Source organism: Tachysurus fulvidraco, chromosome 5 (assembly GCF_022655615.1).
Source record: "Tachysurus fulvidraco isolate hzauxx_2018 chromosome 5, HZAU_PFXX_2.0, whole genome shotgun sequence".
In the NCBI taxonomy this organism is placed as follows: Eukaryota; Metazoa; Chordata; class Actinopteri; order Siluriformes; family Bagridae; genus Tachysurus; species Tachysurus fulvidraco.
The window spans coordinates 25,923,057-25,941,614 of NC_062522.1; the positions used below are offsets into that span (position 1 = coordinate 25,923,057).

The window sequence follows — 18,558 nt, forward strand, 5'->3', positions numbered from 1 at the left end:
TTGGTTAGCAGTAGTTTTCAGTTCTTTATACAGTTCTTTATACCATTTATACAATTCTTTCCCAGTCTCAAGCTGGCAAAATGTGGGAAGATTCATCACTGTTCCAGGTTTTCTCTATTTGAAAATGGAGAAAACCTTAGAAATGGCTTTGTAACCTGTTCCAGAATGATATTTCAATAATTGGTCCAACAGAGTTGGATGTAACCAAGCCTGGGTTTGTCTACTCAGTTGTAAATTACATTTGGTTTAAATCTGAGTAATTTAGTAGTTACTTTTCACACTGGGCCAGTATATGTTGCGTAGCTTTCACCTTCAAAAATTAATTCATAATTTATAAAGATATAAATACTAGGAAGCAAAAGTATTCAATATTGTATTCATCTTTTGGCAAACCCAAATGCCTTAAATGTATGGTATTATTGTTTTGTTTTAACTTTCTTTTTCTTCTAAATTTCTTTTAGTTGACTCTAGAAGGCAATCCTCTGTACTTCCAGAAATCACACAGGAACTCAACCATATATCACCTTTCTCCACGAGCAGCTTTTAGAGGAGTGTGTATTACATGTGCTACTGCTGTTTTTCACTGACTTCACATAATTATTTAATTACAATGTTTAATTATTTAATTACAATTATTTAATTCGTATAGATTTCTTTTCTTACATATGTGTCTTTCTCTTAGTTTCAACTGGATGGTTCTACATTGTCATCCACTGAGCTTGCAGTAAGCAGTTTTTTTCTGCGAATATTTGTAGGAAACAATATTTTATATTGATGACACTTGAAATGTTTTTAAAATGTGTCTTAATAGTTTTTACAGAGCTTGATGTGGCAGATTGATGGATTACTTATATTAATTTCTGTATTCAATTCCTTTTAGTGTGGGTGAAAAAAAATCTGATTTTTACGTTTTTGCAGGTCTTGCCTAAACCTAGGCAGCTTATACACCATATATACCAAACGCATCAAATTACCATGGCACCTGGGCATATTGTACAGGACATGTCAAGTGACAGAGAAGAATTGGGTGACAGCTTGCCTACCAGTGAATTTGGAACAAGTCAAATTTATAGAAGGAAATCAAAGGTGATGTTGCAAATGCCAAAGACGTCCCCATCTACTCACTATAATGCTGATGACTCAACTTGTATAGGGGTAGTTGACGTGACATGACTTTTTCACTGTCACAGGAGATAAAACACAATTTATTTCACATTTTCATAATTTAGAATACTGTAAATGGTTAAACATTTTCTTGTTTTACATGAATTTGTTGGTTAGTTTGTGAGTTAGTACCTCAAGTTAATGCTGGCTATAATAGAAAGGTATCAGCACAACACAATGCATCATAGCTTGCTATGTACAGTGCTCCTCACCTCCAGACAGGTCAGAGTGCTCATACTGACACCTGTCTGCCAAAAGTGCTTACAATGGGCACAGAAGAATCAGAACCGGTCTGTGGAGCAATGGATGGGTTGGGCCTGGTCTGACATTTTCTTTTACATCTTTCGCTGGATACATGTTCATTGCTTACCTTTAATATATGCCACCAGTATGCACTATTTCATGGCAACGGTATTCCCTAATGGAAGTGTACTCTAATCACCCTGCCACACTGCATTATACAACAAGCTGCAGTGGACTGTGTTTTCCGACACCATTTTATTAGTGCCAGATTTTTAAGAAATGTATGCATCAGTAGCTCCTCTGTGGGCTTAGACTAGATAGGCAAGCCCAGGAATCTGTCAAAGGTTCACCAGAGTTCCTTCCTTGAACCACTTTGGTAGGTACTAAACAATGCATATTGGGAACACCCCACAAGCTCTAACCCAGTCATTTACACATCAGAGTTTGGCCATTGTTCAAGTCTTTAAATTCCTTCTACTTTAAGAGCTAACAGTTCACTTGCTGCAGATTATATCTCTCCCATTTACAGGTGGCATTGTAACAAGTTAAACAATGTTATGTGTATCTAATATTTGTGTTCATGTAAGTTTATTGTTTTGCAACTATTTTTTCTTGGTGGATGCTGTGTAGCAGAAAGTGAAGGTGAGGACAGCTAGCATCTCGGAACCCAGTGATACAGAGCCCAGTTCATTAAATTTGCAAGGTGAGTGCAAAATATGTGCTGTGTTTTTGTGCCAGTTAATACCAGCTCTGAGGGCATTCAGGCCCCTCATGCATAAAAGGGATTCCGGGCAACATGGGCTACATTGTTAAGCAAAAACATTTAAGTACCATCAGTTCAACAAAAACATTTAAGCACCACTATATATATATATTCCTATATGTAGGAATCGAACTCACAACCTTCCGATTGGTAGCCCAACACCTTAACCACTAGGCTACCACATCTCTACATTTTTTTTGAACACCTATTTAATATTGTATAGTTAAAAAAAAAAAAGAGCTATATGTGGGCTGAAGTGCTCGAAACATTTGTGTTTTTGTAGAAAATGTGTTATAGTTTTTCCATTACTGTGACCTATAGCATTCTCTACCATACTAGATAATACAAGAACACTAGGACAGTAATGTCAGCACAGGCAGTGTCAGTCTGAGTTTCAAAAAGCATAAATGCTTAGCTGTATAACAAACCTGTTTGCACATATGGTGGTATAAGTTTTTGTCATGGTAATCATAATAATAAAATAATGTTTTTTTAATAATTTTTTTGAAAACACAATGATTTACTTAATGACTTCTTATTCCTTAATTTTTGTGTTTTTCATTCTACAAAGACATCATCCTTTGCCACCAGAAGGACATTGAAAAGTTGGACAGCTTTCGGGAGCAGATGGGCAAGGACTGGCTTCGCTATCAGCATCATATACATGACTCCTCAGCCCTACTGTCTGGCCCCAAGGTGGAGGGACTTGTAGCACAACCGATTACTGAAAACCTTTGCAATCCCTCACCTCCATTAACCAGAAATGATTCCACCATTCCCAAATTAGACTTTCTCCCTGTCCCACTGCTATCCTCTGAGCTTAAAACAGAAGAAGGGATCATGGAATTCCAACCTGAGACTGAATCTACCCTGCAGTCAACAGACCACAGCTTTGTAGGTATGGAGTCTACCCTAGAGAAAAGTCCTCAAGACCAACAGCCTCCAGATAAGGCCTACTCTAATCCAACATTTGGAGAAGAAGAAGAGGACCTTGGAGGTCTGAATGGCAATTGATTTTTTTAATAATGTTTTACTGGATCTTTTAAAGTTTTAATGGCATGTTTGTCTATTTTTTTTTTCAAACTAAGGCATTACTTACTAATCTTGGTCCAGGCGTAGTCATAGTGCTTTTCTTATAACTTTACTCCTTTGACGATGAGTGTATAAAAAACATGAATTGTGATTTGTATAAGCTTTATAATCTTCATCCTGATCTTGTTGTACCTCTACATTTGAGTAATTTTAGTTTATTTGTTTATTACAAAGTAAATTTGCAGAATCCTGGTTTTAGACTCATGAGCACCTTGATAGCTAATAATGATATTCTCTCAAAATGATTGTTAAGGTAGATAGTTGATAATAGGTAGGATCTAGATAAATGACACAGTGAAACAGCCATAAGCTTAATCAATTTACTTTGTAATATCAGATATTTACATTTAAATATTTCATTTGAATTCCACTACAAGTCACAAACAACCTAAAAGTCATGTTATTTCTTTTTATTTTTGAAGGTAACCACAACTCCAAATGCTTTACCTTTAATTGTGGTTGAAATGCATGTGTAAAGAGAAACATTTCTCTCTTTAGATTTCAACAAAATATTAAATATCATTTTAGGTGAAAAAGTTTTTATTCAAATATTAATATATTTACTCCTATATTGTATTCCACAGTGGACGTGTGTAGGCCTATGCTGGTAAGGGTGCTTTCTGAGATTGAAGATTTTAACAAGAGGAAGGTCTCAGAGCCAATGTTTCTGCGAGTTTATCCGGCTTATATTTTGGAGGTGGACATGCACCAGGGGTGTGTCAGGAACCGATTTGAGCTTGACAGTTTGCGGCAGGTCACCACCTCTCAAGTCACCTGGACCAAGAAGGTCAGATATGTTTTATCTTCTACAGTTTAATTAATTTAAACAATACTATTAATTATTATCTATCAAGACTCTGTCACAGTATATTGGATTTGAAATTGGATAATGAATTTGAATAACTTCACTGAATGAATAATTATAATTTTATGAAATGAATTATTTTATTTAACTGCTCTTACTTCAGAACTCAGTGAGCACATTGTTCAGGCACTACCAGTACAACAAAGGACTTTATCTTCCATCCCCATAAAATAAATAATTAAAGGATCTGCTGTAACACTGTAAGAAGGTAACAGTTTAATGAGGAGCAACTTACATGCAGATAAACGATCTATTATGTATATTACTTACTTGTAGACTATCTGTTCCAATACTTTGCATACTTAGATTGTCAAGTCAAGAAGCTTTTATTGTCATTTCAACCATATATAGCTGTGGCAGTACACAGTGAAATGAGACAATGTTTCTCCAGAACCATGGTTCTACATAGAACAAATACAGAGCTAAGGACATAAGTCAGTCCTAGCAACATAAAGTATATCTGTGCAACCTCATGCAAACAGTGCAACACAAGACAAAAAGACGGTGCAAGACAAAAGACAGTGCAAACAAACAATACAAGACATTATACAGAAGACAATACACAAAAGTTTGTTCTATATTGCATGTGCAGAAATAATGGAATAGTAATGTATCATGCAAAACAGCAATCAACTGAAATGTGAAAGACTGCAGTCCACACAGTTAAATGAGTGAGTGTTTGTGTGTTGTGCTCTGTAAAGTTCAGTTCAGTTATTGAGGAGTCTGATGGCTTGTGGAAAGAAACTGTTACACAGTCTGTTCGTGAGGGCCCGAATGCTTCGGTACCTTTTTCCAGATGGCAGGAGTGTAAAGTGTGTGTGTGAGGGGTAGGGTTGCAATGGGGCGGAAAGTTTCCGGAAACTTTCCACGGGAACTTAATCTGGGGAATTTTGGAGATATTCCAAATTGGAAACTTCATGGGAATTTACAGGAATTTATGGGAATTTATTAGTGATGCTCCGATTGATCGGTCGATATTAGTAAAAAAATAGCTTGATCGGCGAACCCAAAAAAGCCGATCACGTGACGGAAATTACTCGCGTGACTTATAGTTTTGTCCTTTGTGGCAGTAGCCAATCTTGGTGTAACAAGTTTTACATTTTGCTGCCAATTATAAAATGTAATCAGTGTATTAAGAGGCTACATCCCATTAAGCTGATCTGATGTGTGTTGGTCTGCCTGACCCCTCTTTGTTTGGAATAATTTTAAGTTACTCTGCCTTATTTGGGAAAGATGGCCTACAGTAGCCTTAAGTTCTCATTTTCTAATTTAGAAAATGAGAGTTAATTTAGAGCTAATTTCATTTAGAGTTAATTTCATTTAGAGTTAATTTCATTTCTAAAAATGGTACAAACTCTGCTAGATTATAGATAAAAGATTCTCATTCCCATGCCATTCTGTGATCGGCAATTGGCAGATCATGATCTTGGTGATCGGTAATTGGTGATCATCTCTAGAATTTATGGAAATTATTTGGAAATATATGAAAATTTATGTAAACTATATCATATACAAACATAGATAAACATTTTGATTGGTCATAATCAGACATGCATGCAAGGTAATACAAGTTTTAAAAATTACATCTTGACTGATTTAATTGTAAGTAGAACTTTAATTGATTCTTTCATTGAGTAACACAAAAGCATAATAAACATTATTATGCTTGTAATAATAATTGTAATAAATGTATATCCCTATGATTGCTGTAAAATGAAAGCATCCCCCACCCTTGCCTTTCTAAAAAAGTCGCGATCAAAAGGTAAAATGAAGCATTTTTTTCTCAAGTGTGTGTGGGAGGATCATCAAATTATCTGTGCATGTGGTAGTACTCCTAATTTACTGCTTATTTAGAGTTAGTAAGGTAGTTATTAAGTTTAGGTATTGGGTACAATTAAGAATGTAGAATAAGGTAATGCAGAATAAGGCATTAATATGTGCTTAAGTACTAATAAATAGCCAATATTCTATTACTATTCATGCTAATAAGCAACTAGTTAAATGACTCTAAAATAAAGTGTTACTGTGCATCTTATGGAAGAATGCAAGTACATGCAGGGGGTGTGGTCTCAATGGCTCTCCAGGAGGCAGTGTGCTTTGTGCAAGTGACCGAGGAATGCAGGGTACAAATTAAACTTAAATTGCATTAAATCTTGTTGTTTTAAACAAAATTATGCTGCAAGATTTTTTTAAACTACATTTAAGTTCCTTGTTATAGGCAAATCTGCATTTTTTTTAAATTCCCAGTTTATTTCCATATATTCCCATATATTCCCGTTAATTCCAATGGAAAGTTTCCAGCCTTGAAAATTCCCAGAATTTTGCTACCCTAGTGGGGGTATGTGGGGTCATCCACAATGCTGCTGGCTTTGCAGATGCAGCGTGTGGTTTAAATGTCCATGATGGAGGAAAGAGAGATTCCAATGATCTTCTTAGCTGTCCTCATTATTTATTGCAGGGTCTTGCGATCTGAGATGGTGCAGTTCTTAAGAGCATCCTGAGCAGCTGCATCTCTGTCTGGTTTAAAGGTCCCTCTGTAAAACGTAGTCAGGGTGGTGGGAGTGAGATGGGCTTTCCTCAGACTTTGTAAGAAATAGAGACGCTGCTGGGCTTTCTTGGTGATGGAGCTGGTGTTAAGTGACCAGGTGAAGTTCTCTGCTAGATGAACACTAAGAAATTTGGTACTCTTAACGATCTCTTTACCATTTGACAATCCATTGATGTTCAGTGGAGAGTGGGCACTCTGTGCTCTCCTGAATTTAACAACCATCTCTTTAGTTTTATCAACAACTGTCGCACCTCCTCTCTGTATGGTGACTCATTCTTGCTGATAAGACCCACCCAGTCATGTCATCGGTGAACTTACCGTATTTTCTGCACCATAAGGCGCACCGGATTATAAGGCGCAGTCTCAATCACGGGGTCTATTTCTGTACTTAACACATACATAAGGCGCACCGTATTATAAGGCGCATGCTAAAACATACGGTCTACAAAAAAAAGGTAACAGAAGCAAAACAGTGAGTTTAGTTTAACTTTATTCTACTATTTAACAACACACACACATTATTTTTTAATCAATCTTCTCTAACAAATCCATCAAAGTCCTCATCTTCTGTGTCTGAATTGAACAGCTGAGCAATTTCGGCATCAAACATACCGGGCTCCCACTCATCATTGTCAGAGTTAGTCTCGTTGCTGTTCAGCAATAATGCGGCTTTCGCGAAAGCTCGGACAACAGTTAAAACAGATACCTTAGCCCAGGCATCCACAATCCATTCACATATGGTGGCATAACTCGTCCGGCGCTGCCTCCCAGTCTTAGTTAAAGGTGTGTTCGCCGTCTGTGATCCATCGCTCCCACACTGCTTGCAACTTCACTTTGAACGCCCTGTTTACACACATGTCCAGCGGTTGGGGCGGTTGTGCCTCGTAAGCATGTCTCTTCACTGGTGCCATTTTTGGGGGTCCTAAGACAAACAAATGTTGTTTTGCAACGTACCGGTAGTATACAGTACCTACTGGAGGCGTGGTGGAGGTAAGCGTACGTGAGTCAGCAAGGTGAACAGCAGTTGGCTGAGCATGCAGCCCAGAGGGTGTCCCTGCCGTCCTGGAAGTGGCTGTGGGATGTTTGCTATGAGAGGGGTAAAAGTGCTGGATTTTGTTTACACAAAGTGCCTGCATAATCGTATCAAATGGCCCGCATCTAACAAACTTCACTGACAATGAACAGTAACTAGAAACAAGCTCAGAGTTCTTGCACAATTCTGTGTTGATGTAAACACACACCCCACGACCGCAAGCCTTACTGCACAGAGCTGTATTTCTGTCGGCATGAAAAGAGGTGAGCCCTTCTAGCTGAATGGTGGCACCCGGAACTCTGTTGCTGAGCCACGTTTCTGTGAAAACAAAGACACAGCATCTCTAAACTCTCGCCGTGTTGTCCACTCAAGTCGTTTGTAGTCCAGTTTATTATCCAGAGAGCAAACGTTAGAAAGAAGAATGGAGGGGACAGCTGTCCAACTGGCTGGGTTTGTTTTTAGCCTAGCACGCTTACCTTCCTTCCGGTTCCTGGAACACTACATTCTACAAGCCGAGGTCACAAAGTCTTTCAAGAACATCACGATGCAGTTTGGCCTAAAGGGCCAAGGATTTAAATCCCTGCTTGTTTCTGCACAGCACTTTTTCAGGAACCCATTGGCCAATTTGGATGATTAACATGTCTATGGAAACATTACAGCCAGTGAAATCAAATCCATGCTATTTTATCATTGTGCATTAGTAAGGCACCAAGTTTTGTGTCTGTTCTAGTCAATTTATTTCTTCGTTTTGTAAGCCTGTTCCTGAAAAATAAATGAGGCGGCACCAAAAAAATTGTTTTATACAAACATGGGGTTACAGGCAATGAGTGTAGCTTTGTACTGGAATATCATTTATGATGGTGGAACAGCAAAGGTTAGTGCAAAGTCAGTGTTATGTATAAAAAGTGAATTTTATTTATTTATTTTTAGCTTCATTTTCAGTAAGTTTCTGTTGCAGTTTGTCCTTAGATCATTAAATCTATAGAATCTCAGCTTTCAGGTTGTTTTTGTTTAGTAGCTGGTCATGAGCATCTGTTTTGTGGAGCATGCAATGTTGTAGTGTTTTGTTTAGATGGAAATGGTCTTTGGTTTTAAGGACCAGTCACTTGCCCCTTCCCGCAGATATGTTCACCAAAGTTGTCTCTACTAGGTGCATTAAGCATTAAGTACAAGGTACTTAATTCCTTAATAGTATCAAACTGTTTTTTATTGTAACATTGTGAGATTTATACCAAGATTTATCCCAAGATCTAACCTCAACATTATTTCAGTACCAATAATATGGTGTCATATCCAGTTTAAGATCTTTTCATCTGTAACACTCCTCCCCCCTCTTTCTCTAATATTGTCTCTCTTAGGGCAAGGAGAGGTGTCTCCCAGCTCTTGAACTGCGCTTTAGCTACATTAGTCACGAAAAACAAAGACGCCGGTACCTTTTGCTCGATGATGATCCTCAGGAAGCCTTGCAGGTTTATTTATTTCATTTTTATTTGATATTTATTTATTTATTTATTTATTTATTTATTTATTTATTTATTTATTTATTTATTTGAATTTTCAATAAAGAAAATAAGCCTTTGACAAACCCCTATGCTCTTGGTTCATTTTATTTTATTAAAGTTACTATGCTATATCACTATTATCTCTATCTGAAAAAGAGATTTATTCATCATGTATCTGTGGAATCTGAAAAACAGGAAGTTTCCATATTAAGACAGTGTTTGTACAGGTGTAATTAATGTACAGTGATGGTTATATAGAAATGCTGGCCAGATTAAATTGCCTGTGTGCAGTTCACTAACTGTTTTAAACCTGTCCTAACTTACTTTAAGCCATCCCAAATTACCTAATATGCTGAAATTACCTGTAAAATTATCTGTAACCTAATATTGTCACAAACTTTGAAACAATGGGGGTAAGTATAGCTCAACATAATCCGTCAGCCGTGTATAATCTTATATTTAGTAGAGAATGGGGTATTCCAAAAGCACATGATTTCTCTTTGTTCAAAAGCTGTGGCTTATATTTAAGTACAACTCTGCAACGTCATTGACAGTAGATCCATTATCAACAGGGAAAAAATGTAGTGCATTTTAGTATAGACAGAAAAATTTGCTACTGTTATTAATGGATTGCTCTTTTCAGGTTCTGCTGGAGTTGCTTTCTAGAATAGCAGTGGAGAATGAGCGTCAGGGAGAAAAGGAAAAAACAGCAATTGTTCAGCTACAGTGTCTGAAGTGCCAAGCTGAATTTTTCCAGCCACAGTCTAAAAAGCTGCGGCAGACCCTATCTGAACCTGATGTCTATCATGAATATCAAGACAAGACCATGAAAGAGCACGCTGTTGGTAAGAAGGAAAGCAAATAGAGTTTAGGAGGTGTTCACAAAGTCAGGTCATTTTGAGCAACGAAACTGGATATCATGTAATGGGCCGAGGTGCCAGCTTGGTGGTTAAAGCATTGGACCACTGATCAGAAGGTTGTGTGTTTGATTTAAAGGTCCACCCAGCATCCACCACTGTACCCCTGAGCAAAGCCTTTAACCCTCAATTGCTCAGTTAAATGAGATAAATAAAAAAAGATATGGTGAAATGCCATAAATTTGGTCTCCGTGAATATTAGATTAATTGCATCATTAATTTTGAAATGGCAAAATATGAATGTTTGCCTTTATTCACTCTACTGCACACTTGCTCATTCTAATGCCATGGTGTGTAGTTAGTGGACTGTTCTTGCCTTGTGTAGAGTTTTTGAGTTGGATAAAGAAGGGAAATGAGGACACAGGAGGCAGATGAGATTGAACTCTGCAAAGAGAACTTTATGTATCCTTTTGCTTTTCAGTGTCATAATAAACATTCAAACATCCTTGTGCACACACACACAGCTTGCAGCATGTTGTGCTCTCCAAGCTCAGCTCACTTTGCCCTTCTCCTCTTTTAAATTCCCTTCTGCATTCACTCATGAAAGATTGACAACAGTTGCATAAAACTTTTTTTTGTATACGCCCGCTCTGCCTTCCAATCACAAACCAGTGCTCGCCCATTCTTTCTCTTCCTCATACCCCCACCGCCCGACGAGCCATCCAGCCTAAAGATTACTCTTACCCCTCATCTGCTACAGCCATCTATTCACCCAGCCTGTAGTTTATGGGATGTAGAGCTAGGTACTAATGAGTGAGCCACACAATGACATACTACATAGGATTTAACAAATTCAAATGTCACATACACATTACAACGTGCAGTGAAATGCATATCCCAGGTTATTATGAGCCTGGGGTGAGAGTGCAGGGTCTTTAATGGCCTTGCTCAAGGACCCAACGTTGATGTCTCAGCAGCTTGTGGGCTTGAACCCCGACCTTCTGATCAGTAACCCGAAGCCTTAACCACTGAACCATCACGTTCCCAGAGGGTGAAAACCTGTCCCAACAGGATGTACCTGAGGGTGATGACCTCACTTTATAAAAAGCACCGTTGACAAGAAGTGCCTAATCATGGTCTCCCTCACTGAGAGCTTGCAACTGATATACAGGACTAATATACCAAGACCACTGGGCTGGACCAGTCTCTGTGCAACTGTACAGTCATCAGTTACAGTCATTTCAAGCATGACTTGAAGTTTCTCATACCAGGATTGTTTACACACCATGACCAACAGGGGTGTCTAAATTTGCTGTTTTGTGAGGTTCAATTAAATCATGTTTTTTAAAAATCATGATAAATCATCCCCCCCCCCCCTCTTTTTAGCAAAATGTTTGATTTGTCTCTTGGTAAAAAAAAAACCCAAAAAAACTCCTAATTGTGTTAGTATAGAAGAGTCACCAAGAGAGTGAGTATACAGGGAGAAAAGAAGAGGACAAAGTACTGAGCCCTGTGGGACACCAGTGAAGAGTCTGCGTGGAGCAGATGTCACTCTCCTCCATGTTACCTGATATGAGCGTCCTTCCAGGTATAAAGTGAACCATTCTCAAGCTGATCTGCAAATTCCAAGACTCCTGAGGGTGGATAAGAGAGTTTTGTGGTTGACCGTATCAAATGCTGCTGAAAGGTCAAGGAGGATAAGGATGGATGACAGTTTGGCTGATCTAGCAACATGTATTTTCTCAGAGACATCCAAAAGGGCTGTCTCTGTGGAATTAACCGCTTTTAAGCCAGACTGGTTGGAATCTTGGAGGTTGTTCTGTGAGAGATAGACAGACAGTTGATTATAGACAAAGCGTTCAAATTTTTTTTAAAGAAATGAGAGAAGTGATACCGGTATGTAGTTACTGATGTCTGATGTATCCAGAGCAGGTTTTTTTTAGGATGGGAATAACCCTTGCTCTCTTGATAGTAGTTGGTACCTGACCAGATGCTATGGATCTATTGATGATAGTGGTAATGAAAGGCAGACAGTCTTGCGAGATGGTCTGGAGCATAGTGGAAGGGAGTGGATCCAATGGGCAGGTGGTAGGATTGCAAGACTGAATGAGTTGTAAAATCTCTTCTGCTGCTACAGTTGCACAACGAAGGAGTGTGGGAATCCATACTGTGAGATGAAAGTGCAGTCAGGGCAGAAGTGAAGGTCCTGCAGGTTTCCTCAATCTTCTTATGGTAGAAAGAAGCAAAGTCTTCTGCAGTCAGGGAGGATGAAGAAGGTGGAGCTGGGGGGTTGAGTAGAGAAGAGATGATGATGTGAAGCTTCCGAGGGGTCTTGTGACGAAGCTTCAAGTTTTTCCTTGTAGAGGGATGTCTTGGCAGAAGTCACATCTGAGGATAACTTGGCCAGGAGTGTACAGTAAGAATCAAGATTTGCTTCAAGTTGTGATTACTTCCACTTTCTCTCTGATTATCTTAGCTCTCTTCGATTGTTGCGCAGCACATCTGAAAGCCAAGGAACAGAACAAGAAGTTTTCTTGGCTTTAGTGATCAGAGGGCAGAGAAAGTCGATAGTTGAGGAAAGAGATGAGAGGAAAGTATCTGTGGCTGAGTCCAAGGGTAGTGAGGAAAAAGACTCCGGATCAGGAAGAGAAATAAGAGTGCCAGAAGCTACAGAAGAAGGGGAGACAGAGTGAAGGTTGCGGCGGGTAAGAGTGAGGGGGTGAGAGGTAGTTTTAGGTAGGATAGGGAGAGTGATGATGAAGGATACCAGGTGATGATCGAAGACGTGTGGTGGGTTAGCAGTCATGTCTGTAGCTGGAGAAGGATGGGTGAAAACCAGATCCAGGACATTGCCTCCTTTTTGTGTGGGGATGTAGCTGTTGAGTGTCGGGGCGAATGAGTCAAGAAGAGTCAGGAGGGAAGAAGATTGTCAGAGGGGAGGTTAAAATTGCCAAGCACTGTCAGAGGGGAACTATCGGAAGGGAAAGCACTAAGCAGTGTGTCCATTTCTTCCATGAAGTCTCTTAGGGGACCAGGAGGGCGGTAGACAACAATGACAACAAGGTTGATTGGAGATGTGACCGAAATGGCATGGAATTCAAAAGAGGAGATGGTTAAATGAGACAAGAGGAGATGTGTAAAGCACCATCTCTTTGACAACAATAAACCTGTACCACCACTCCTGCCCATTTCTCGTGGTGAGTGAGAGAAAGCATAGGCAGAGGATAAAGCAGCTAAAGTAAGATGAGGTTACTGGGATTGTGACCTCTGTGGACGAGAGCGTCTGTGACAGTAGGAATTGAGTAAAATGGGTTTGAGGCACATATCTGCAGTCACCCAAGAGTGAGATTTAAGGTATGGTAGAATATATCAAACAGTACTAGACACTTATATTACAATGTGTTAGAGAGATAATTACAAACCTTCAATTTAAATGAGTAAGCCCTGCCCACAATTCACAACTTAAGGGAGACTGAGGGGGTTTTTACACCTGGTCACTTCATGCGTTTTCTGTGATCCGATAGCTATCCGATCATAAAAAGACCATGTGTAAATGTCCTCCGAAATGGTTTTGAGACAGATATAAATCTGATTGCTCAAACCACTTCAGGAGGTGGTCTGGGATGCATTTCAGATGAAACTGGACAGGTGTAAATGCATGTGGTTTTTCAAGCCACATACGTCAGCGCTATACTCCTCCCAAACGGAAGTACGGCACTCGCAAGTGACTCACGAGTCGTGCATTGCGCCAGAAACGAATACGTTTTGTATAATATTATAAGATTATATAAGCTCTTTGATATTAATAAAAAGATAAATCTTTCGTTCTTGCGCAGTTAATCTAGTTATTACGACAGGAGCGTCATCAAAAGCCAAGCCAAAAACAGATTGTTTCTGTTCCATACTCCAGAGCAGAAGGTGGCAGTAATGCACCTAATTACGCTGACAGGACAATGAAGATTCAAACTGCTGGCAGGACAGTTACATGCCCATTTCTCTCACTAGGAACGGAAGGTGGAAAGGAGAGAGGAAAAAGGGAGCTGCTCAAAGCTCTGCACTTTTCTTTTATTCAGTAAATTCTGCCCTGTTCTGTTTTACCTGAAATGTTCTTTTGCCTAAGGTTCCTGTGTTATTAATGTAGTTAATGTTTAAAAAAAGGGACAGCTCTTTTGTTTAATTTTTTTCTTAAAGATTAAAAGCACTTTTATTTTATTCAAAAGATTCTGAATGTTTTACATTACTTGACATTTAGGCCCTAAGTTCAGGCTGCTCAAAGCTGTGTTTGCACTTTTTATTTATTTTATTCAGAAGAAATTCAGTGTCTGTTGTCTGTTACTTGACATGCAGTAAAGACAACCACAGTATTGTTTTCCATTCAAGTGCCATACAAGTTCAGACTTTGAAAACACTTGAAATTTAACAGTAAATGATATAGAAATGTATGTGTGTTATTGATTTTATTAACATGATGGTACACTATTTTAAGTGACAATATAAGATTCGGACCTTTGCTGGGAGGAAATTTTAGTAACTGGATCTCTTTGAATTTTGATTGAATACCCCTGGTATAGAATATAACAAAATTCAAATCACACTACTCTAGAACAAAGTGAGTTAAGCAGATAGTATACAAAAGTCAGGAACCTACTTTACCAGAAGACGATGTATTAAAATGAAGAGAGTTAAAGCACACTTTTCTTTCATTGTCTGATTATTCACTGTGGCATTCAATGTGGAATTAAATCATTAACAAGAAAGTAACCATTGTCAAGAGGTTTTTAAGAGAAAAATAAGTTTTGACAAATTGCATGCTATGGTATTTTCAGGTGATGCTGTGTTTTGCCAAGAATGCAACAGTGATCATGTGATCCAGCTAGATGGCCAAACCTCTCCTGCTAGTACAGCAGTCCCCTTTGGCTTTAATCGGAATGGTGACACCGGCTTCAGATTTGATTATATTGGTGCTCAGAAGGTATATCTTGCTAGTTTAACACGTTTTATAAATGCATTGATTCCTTTTATCTTTTTTCCATTCAATATTTGTGCTATTTGTAGCATACATTATTTCTCATTCTGCAATTATGGTCCTTTAATGATGTTTCTTTAATCCAGGTCATATCTCTTTTCATTTGTTAGTAGTATAGGTATGAAACTTATGTGAATCATAACCTCATTTATCCCCCACTTTCTGTCTTTGATAAAGGGTGAATCTCTTCACAGCCCCATCTATGTAAGAAAGTCTTCTGAAGCCTCTACACTTCCCAATGGAACCACAGGGACCTTCCTCACTGCCCAGTGTGGCTTATTTAAAAGTGTATCCAGTAACATTGAGGACTGCCCCAACCATAGCTTCCAACTGCTCAGTGACCCAAGAGGGTCAGAAGATGGGCTTTCTCAAAGCTGTAGTGGTTCTCAGAGGCCTCTGAACCTCCAGTCTCCTCAAGACCCACACAAATATGGTTATGGTATGTGTAAAGTAAATAGATATATGTGGTAGTTAAAACTGATGATAATGTTAAGTGTTCCCTAAAAATGAAAATACTACCTTCATTTTAAAAAAAAAGAAAAAAAGGTAGAATACTGTGGCAACCAAGAGACCAGAAACAAAAAATGCAGCCATTTAAGGGTGTCTTTGCTTTAACAACAAAATTATTTTGCATTATGAAAGCAGCTAGGCTTCATTTACAGCTATTAAATAATGGAAATTAAACTTTTAAAAAATTAAAAGATGTTTATTATGCTTTTACAGGTAGTTGGTTGGAAACAAGATCCAGTTATTGTTTAGGGAATGTGGAAAATGTCACAGATATTTTAAATTACTGTACCTTGTTGTGTACTCTGTGAACAGACAAAATTATAACGAAAGAGTGCATTTTGCAACAGCACACCAAAACAAACTGTTATATTTGGTTCAGTGTTCACGGTGTAAGGGGCAGTCTATATTATTTATATGGTTTAATGTATAATAGCAGATCTCTGTGTTTCTGCTGTTTGAAGATTTTGACACTGTCGATCACCGATTGCAGCTCTTCCTGGATGTGGAAGTTTTTGAAGGAGAAGAAGAGATTCATTGTTTCCTGAAAGTGAGCTTTGTTTTTTACATAAGCATTTCCCACCTTTTAATGTGTCATGTTGTTTCTATTGACAATTAGACTATTAGTATAAGTCTTAAAGCAAGAAATGTTGTCTTAGGAATGTTGTAACAGAAATTTTATCATAATTTGCTGACCAATTAGGATAGAGCCTTCCATGCAATTTTTAACTTGTAACTCTATCTATCCATCTATCTATCTATCTATCTATCTATCTATCTATCTATCTATCTATCTATCTATCTATCTATCTATCTATGCGTGTGTATATATAATCAAAATCAAAATGAGCTTAAATACCTACTTAAGTACCTACATACAAGGAATTTGTTTTAGGGTCATACACTTCCAGTACACAGAGACAACTAGATGAGAATACAAATATACATATGTAAAAAATTTGAAAATAAATTGAAAAATAAATAAATTGCATGTACAGTTGTGCTATAGATGGTAGCGTGGAAATGAATAGAATGAAATGCAGGGATGTATTAGGATGGAGATGTAACAATTAAATGTAAAGTTATTGTACATTGTTGTTGCATAATGGTGGGAACATGAGGAACATGTCCATGAGGTAGATTGCCTGGGGGAAGTAACTGTGTTTGTGCCTGGTTGTGCTGGTATTTGTGGCTCTGTATCGCTGGCCAGATGGTAAAAGTTCAAAAGGTGGATGACATGGATGTGAGGGATCCAGAGTGATTTTCTGAGCCCTTTTCTTCACTCTGAATATATATACAGTTCTTGAAGGGTTGGTAGGGAAGCACCACTAATCTTTTTAGCAGTCCGAACCATTTTCTGTAGTCATCTGATGTCTGTTGTCTTTTGATTGTTGCTGAGTTATTGAAGTGCAAAGAACAGACTCGATGATGGTAGTAGAACTCTCTCAGCAGCTCCTCTGGCAGGTTAAACTTCCTCAACTGGCTAAGGAAGTACATCCTTTGTTGAGCCATTTTAACAGTGGTGTCAATGTGAGTATCCCACTTCAGGTCCTGGGAGATGGTGGAGCCCAGGAAATTGAATGTCTTCACTGCAGCCATAGTGTTGTCCATGATGGTGAGTGCAGAGGGGTTTCTCCTGAAGTCCACAATCATCTCCACTGTTTTGAGCGTATTGGGCTCCAAGTTGTTGACTGTACCAGACAGCCAGCTCTTTAACCCCCTGTCTGTAGGCAGACTCGTCTCCGTCTTTGATGAGGCCTTAGGCTGGCCACAATAAAAGACCACTCTAAAATGTGCAGTTTTTATCACACAGCACAATGCCACAAGGTTTAAGGGAGCGTGCAATTGGCTTGCTGACTGCGGGAATGTCCTCCAGAGATGTTGCCCGTGAATTGAATGTTAATTTCTCTAGATAGAGAGAGAGAGAGAGATATGTTGATGCTTATGAGTAAGGGATATAAAAATATCTCAAAAGAATATGTAACCAGCCATTGTGCATCCAAGAAACCCCTCAAACATCACATTCTGCTTTGAGGAGTAGGGGAAACTTTCTTTTGTGTTGATGTCAGAAATTTCTATGCTATACAAATAAACTTAATTGAATTGAAAAAAACAAAAATCTATAGAAAAATCTAAACATCCAATAGAAAATCTATAGAAAAATCTAAACATTAGAGATCTATGAGAGATTAATTAAATATATAATATATATTTACTGAGAAAAATGGTGACATGGTGAGAGATATATACACACACACATTGTCACTTGAAAGTTTGTGAACACTTTAGAAATTCCTATATTTCTACTTAAATATCACCCAAAACGTCTTCAAATTTGCACACAAATTCTAAAAGTGAACACAATCAAACAAATGAGCCGAAAATATACTTCAGAAAAAAATATCCAGCATTACATATCTTTGCAAATATATCTCTACATATGATTTGCAAAACAGTGACCCTTTGCTTTCAGTATCTGTTATATTCCTTGTGCAGCAATAACTGCAAGTACAATTTCCAGTAACCTTTGATCAGTCCTGCACTGTGGCTTTGAATAATTTTTTTCCATTCCAGAGGACATAACAGCTTGGACACTTGGATTAAACTTAATCGGTGTCCTCACATGAAATGCTTGCCGCCCTTTGGATTAAGGTCAGGACATTGACTTGGCCATTCCAGAACATTATCTTTGCTCCTCTTTAATCGTTCTTTGGAAGACAGACTTGAGTCCTTGTGATCGTTATCTTGGTGTATGACCCATTTTCTCTTGAGATTCAGTTCATGGACAGTCTTGCCATTTTCCTTTAGAATTGACTGGTATAATTCTGTATTCATTGTTCCATCAATGATGGCAAGTTGTCTTGTCCCAGATGCAACAATGCAGGCCTAAAGCATGATGCTACCACCACCATGTTTCACAGACAGTATAAGGTTCTCAAAAAATTACGCTTCTCATTT

General features: G+C 38.3%; 1 protein-coding gene across 8 annotated transcripts in view; it reads left to right on the forward strand.

Moving 5' to 3' along the window:
* LOC113634420 (serine/threonine kinase 11 interacting protein) overlaps positions 1-18,558 on the forward strand; it is a 71,860-nt gene that overhangs the window by 12,934 nt on the left and 40,368 nt on the right. For 6 of the 8 annotated variants that reach the window (XM_027133362.2, XM_027133364.2, XM_027133363.2 and 3 more), the window contains 11 exons: positions 462-551; positions 683-724; positions 919-1,086; positions 2,038-2,110; positions 2,742-3,167; positions 3,847-4,049; positions 9,067-9,177; positions 9,854-10,055; positions 14,894-15,039; positions 15,271-15,532; positions 16,065-16,150. In XM_027133362.2, the coding sequence (XP_026989163.2) occupies positions 462-551; positions 683-724; positions 919-1,086; positions 2,038-2,110; positions 2,742-3,167; positions 3,847-4,049; positions 9,067-9,177; positions 9,854-10,055; positions 14,894-15,039; positions 15,271-15,532; positions 16,065-16,150 (1,809 nt within the window). The remainder of the gene's footprint in view (positions 1-461; positions 552-682; positions 725-918; positions 1,087-2,037; positions 2,111-2,741; positions 3,168-3,846; positions 4,050-9,066; positions 9,178-9,853; positions 10,056-14,893; positions 15,040-15,270; positions 15,533-16,064; positions 16,151-18,558) is intronic. The other 2 variants (XM_047813300.1, XM_027133361.2) reach the window with 2 other exon arrangements.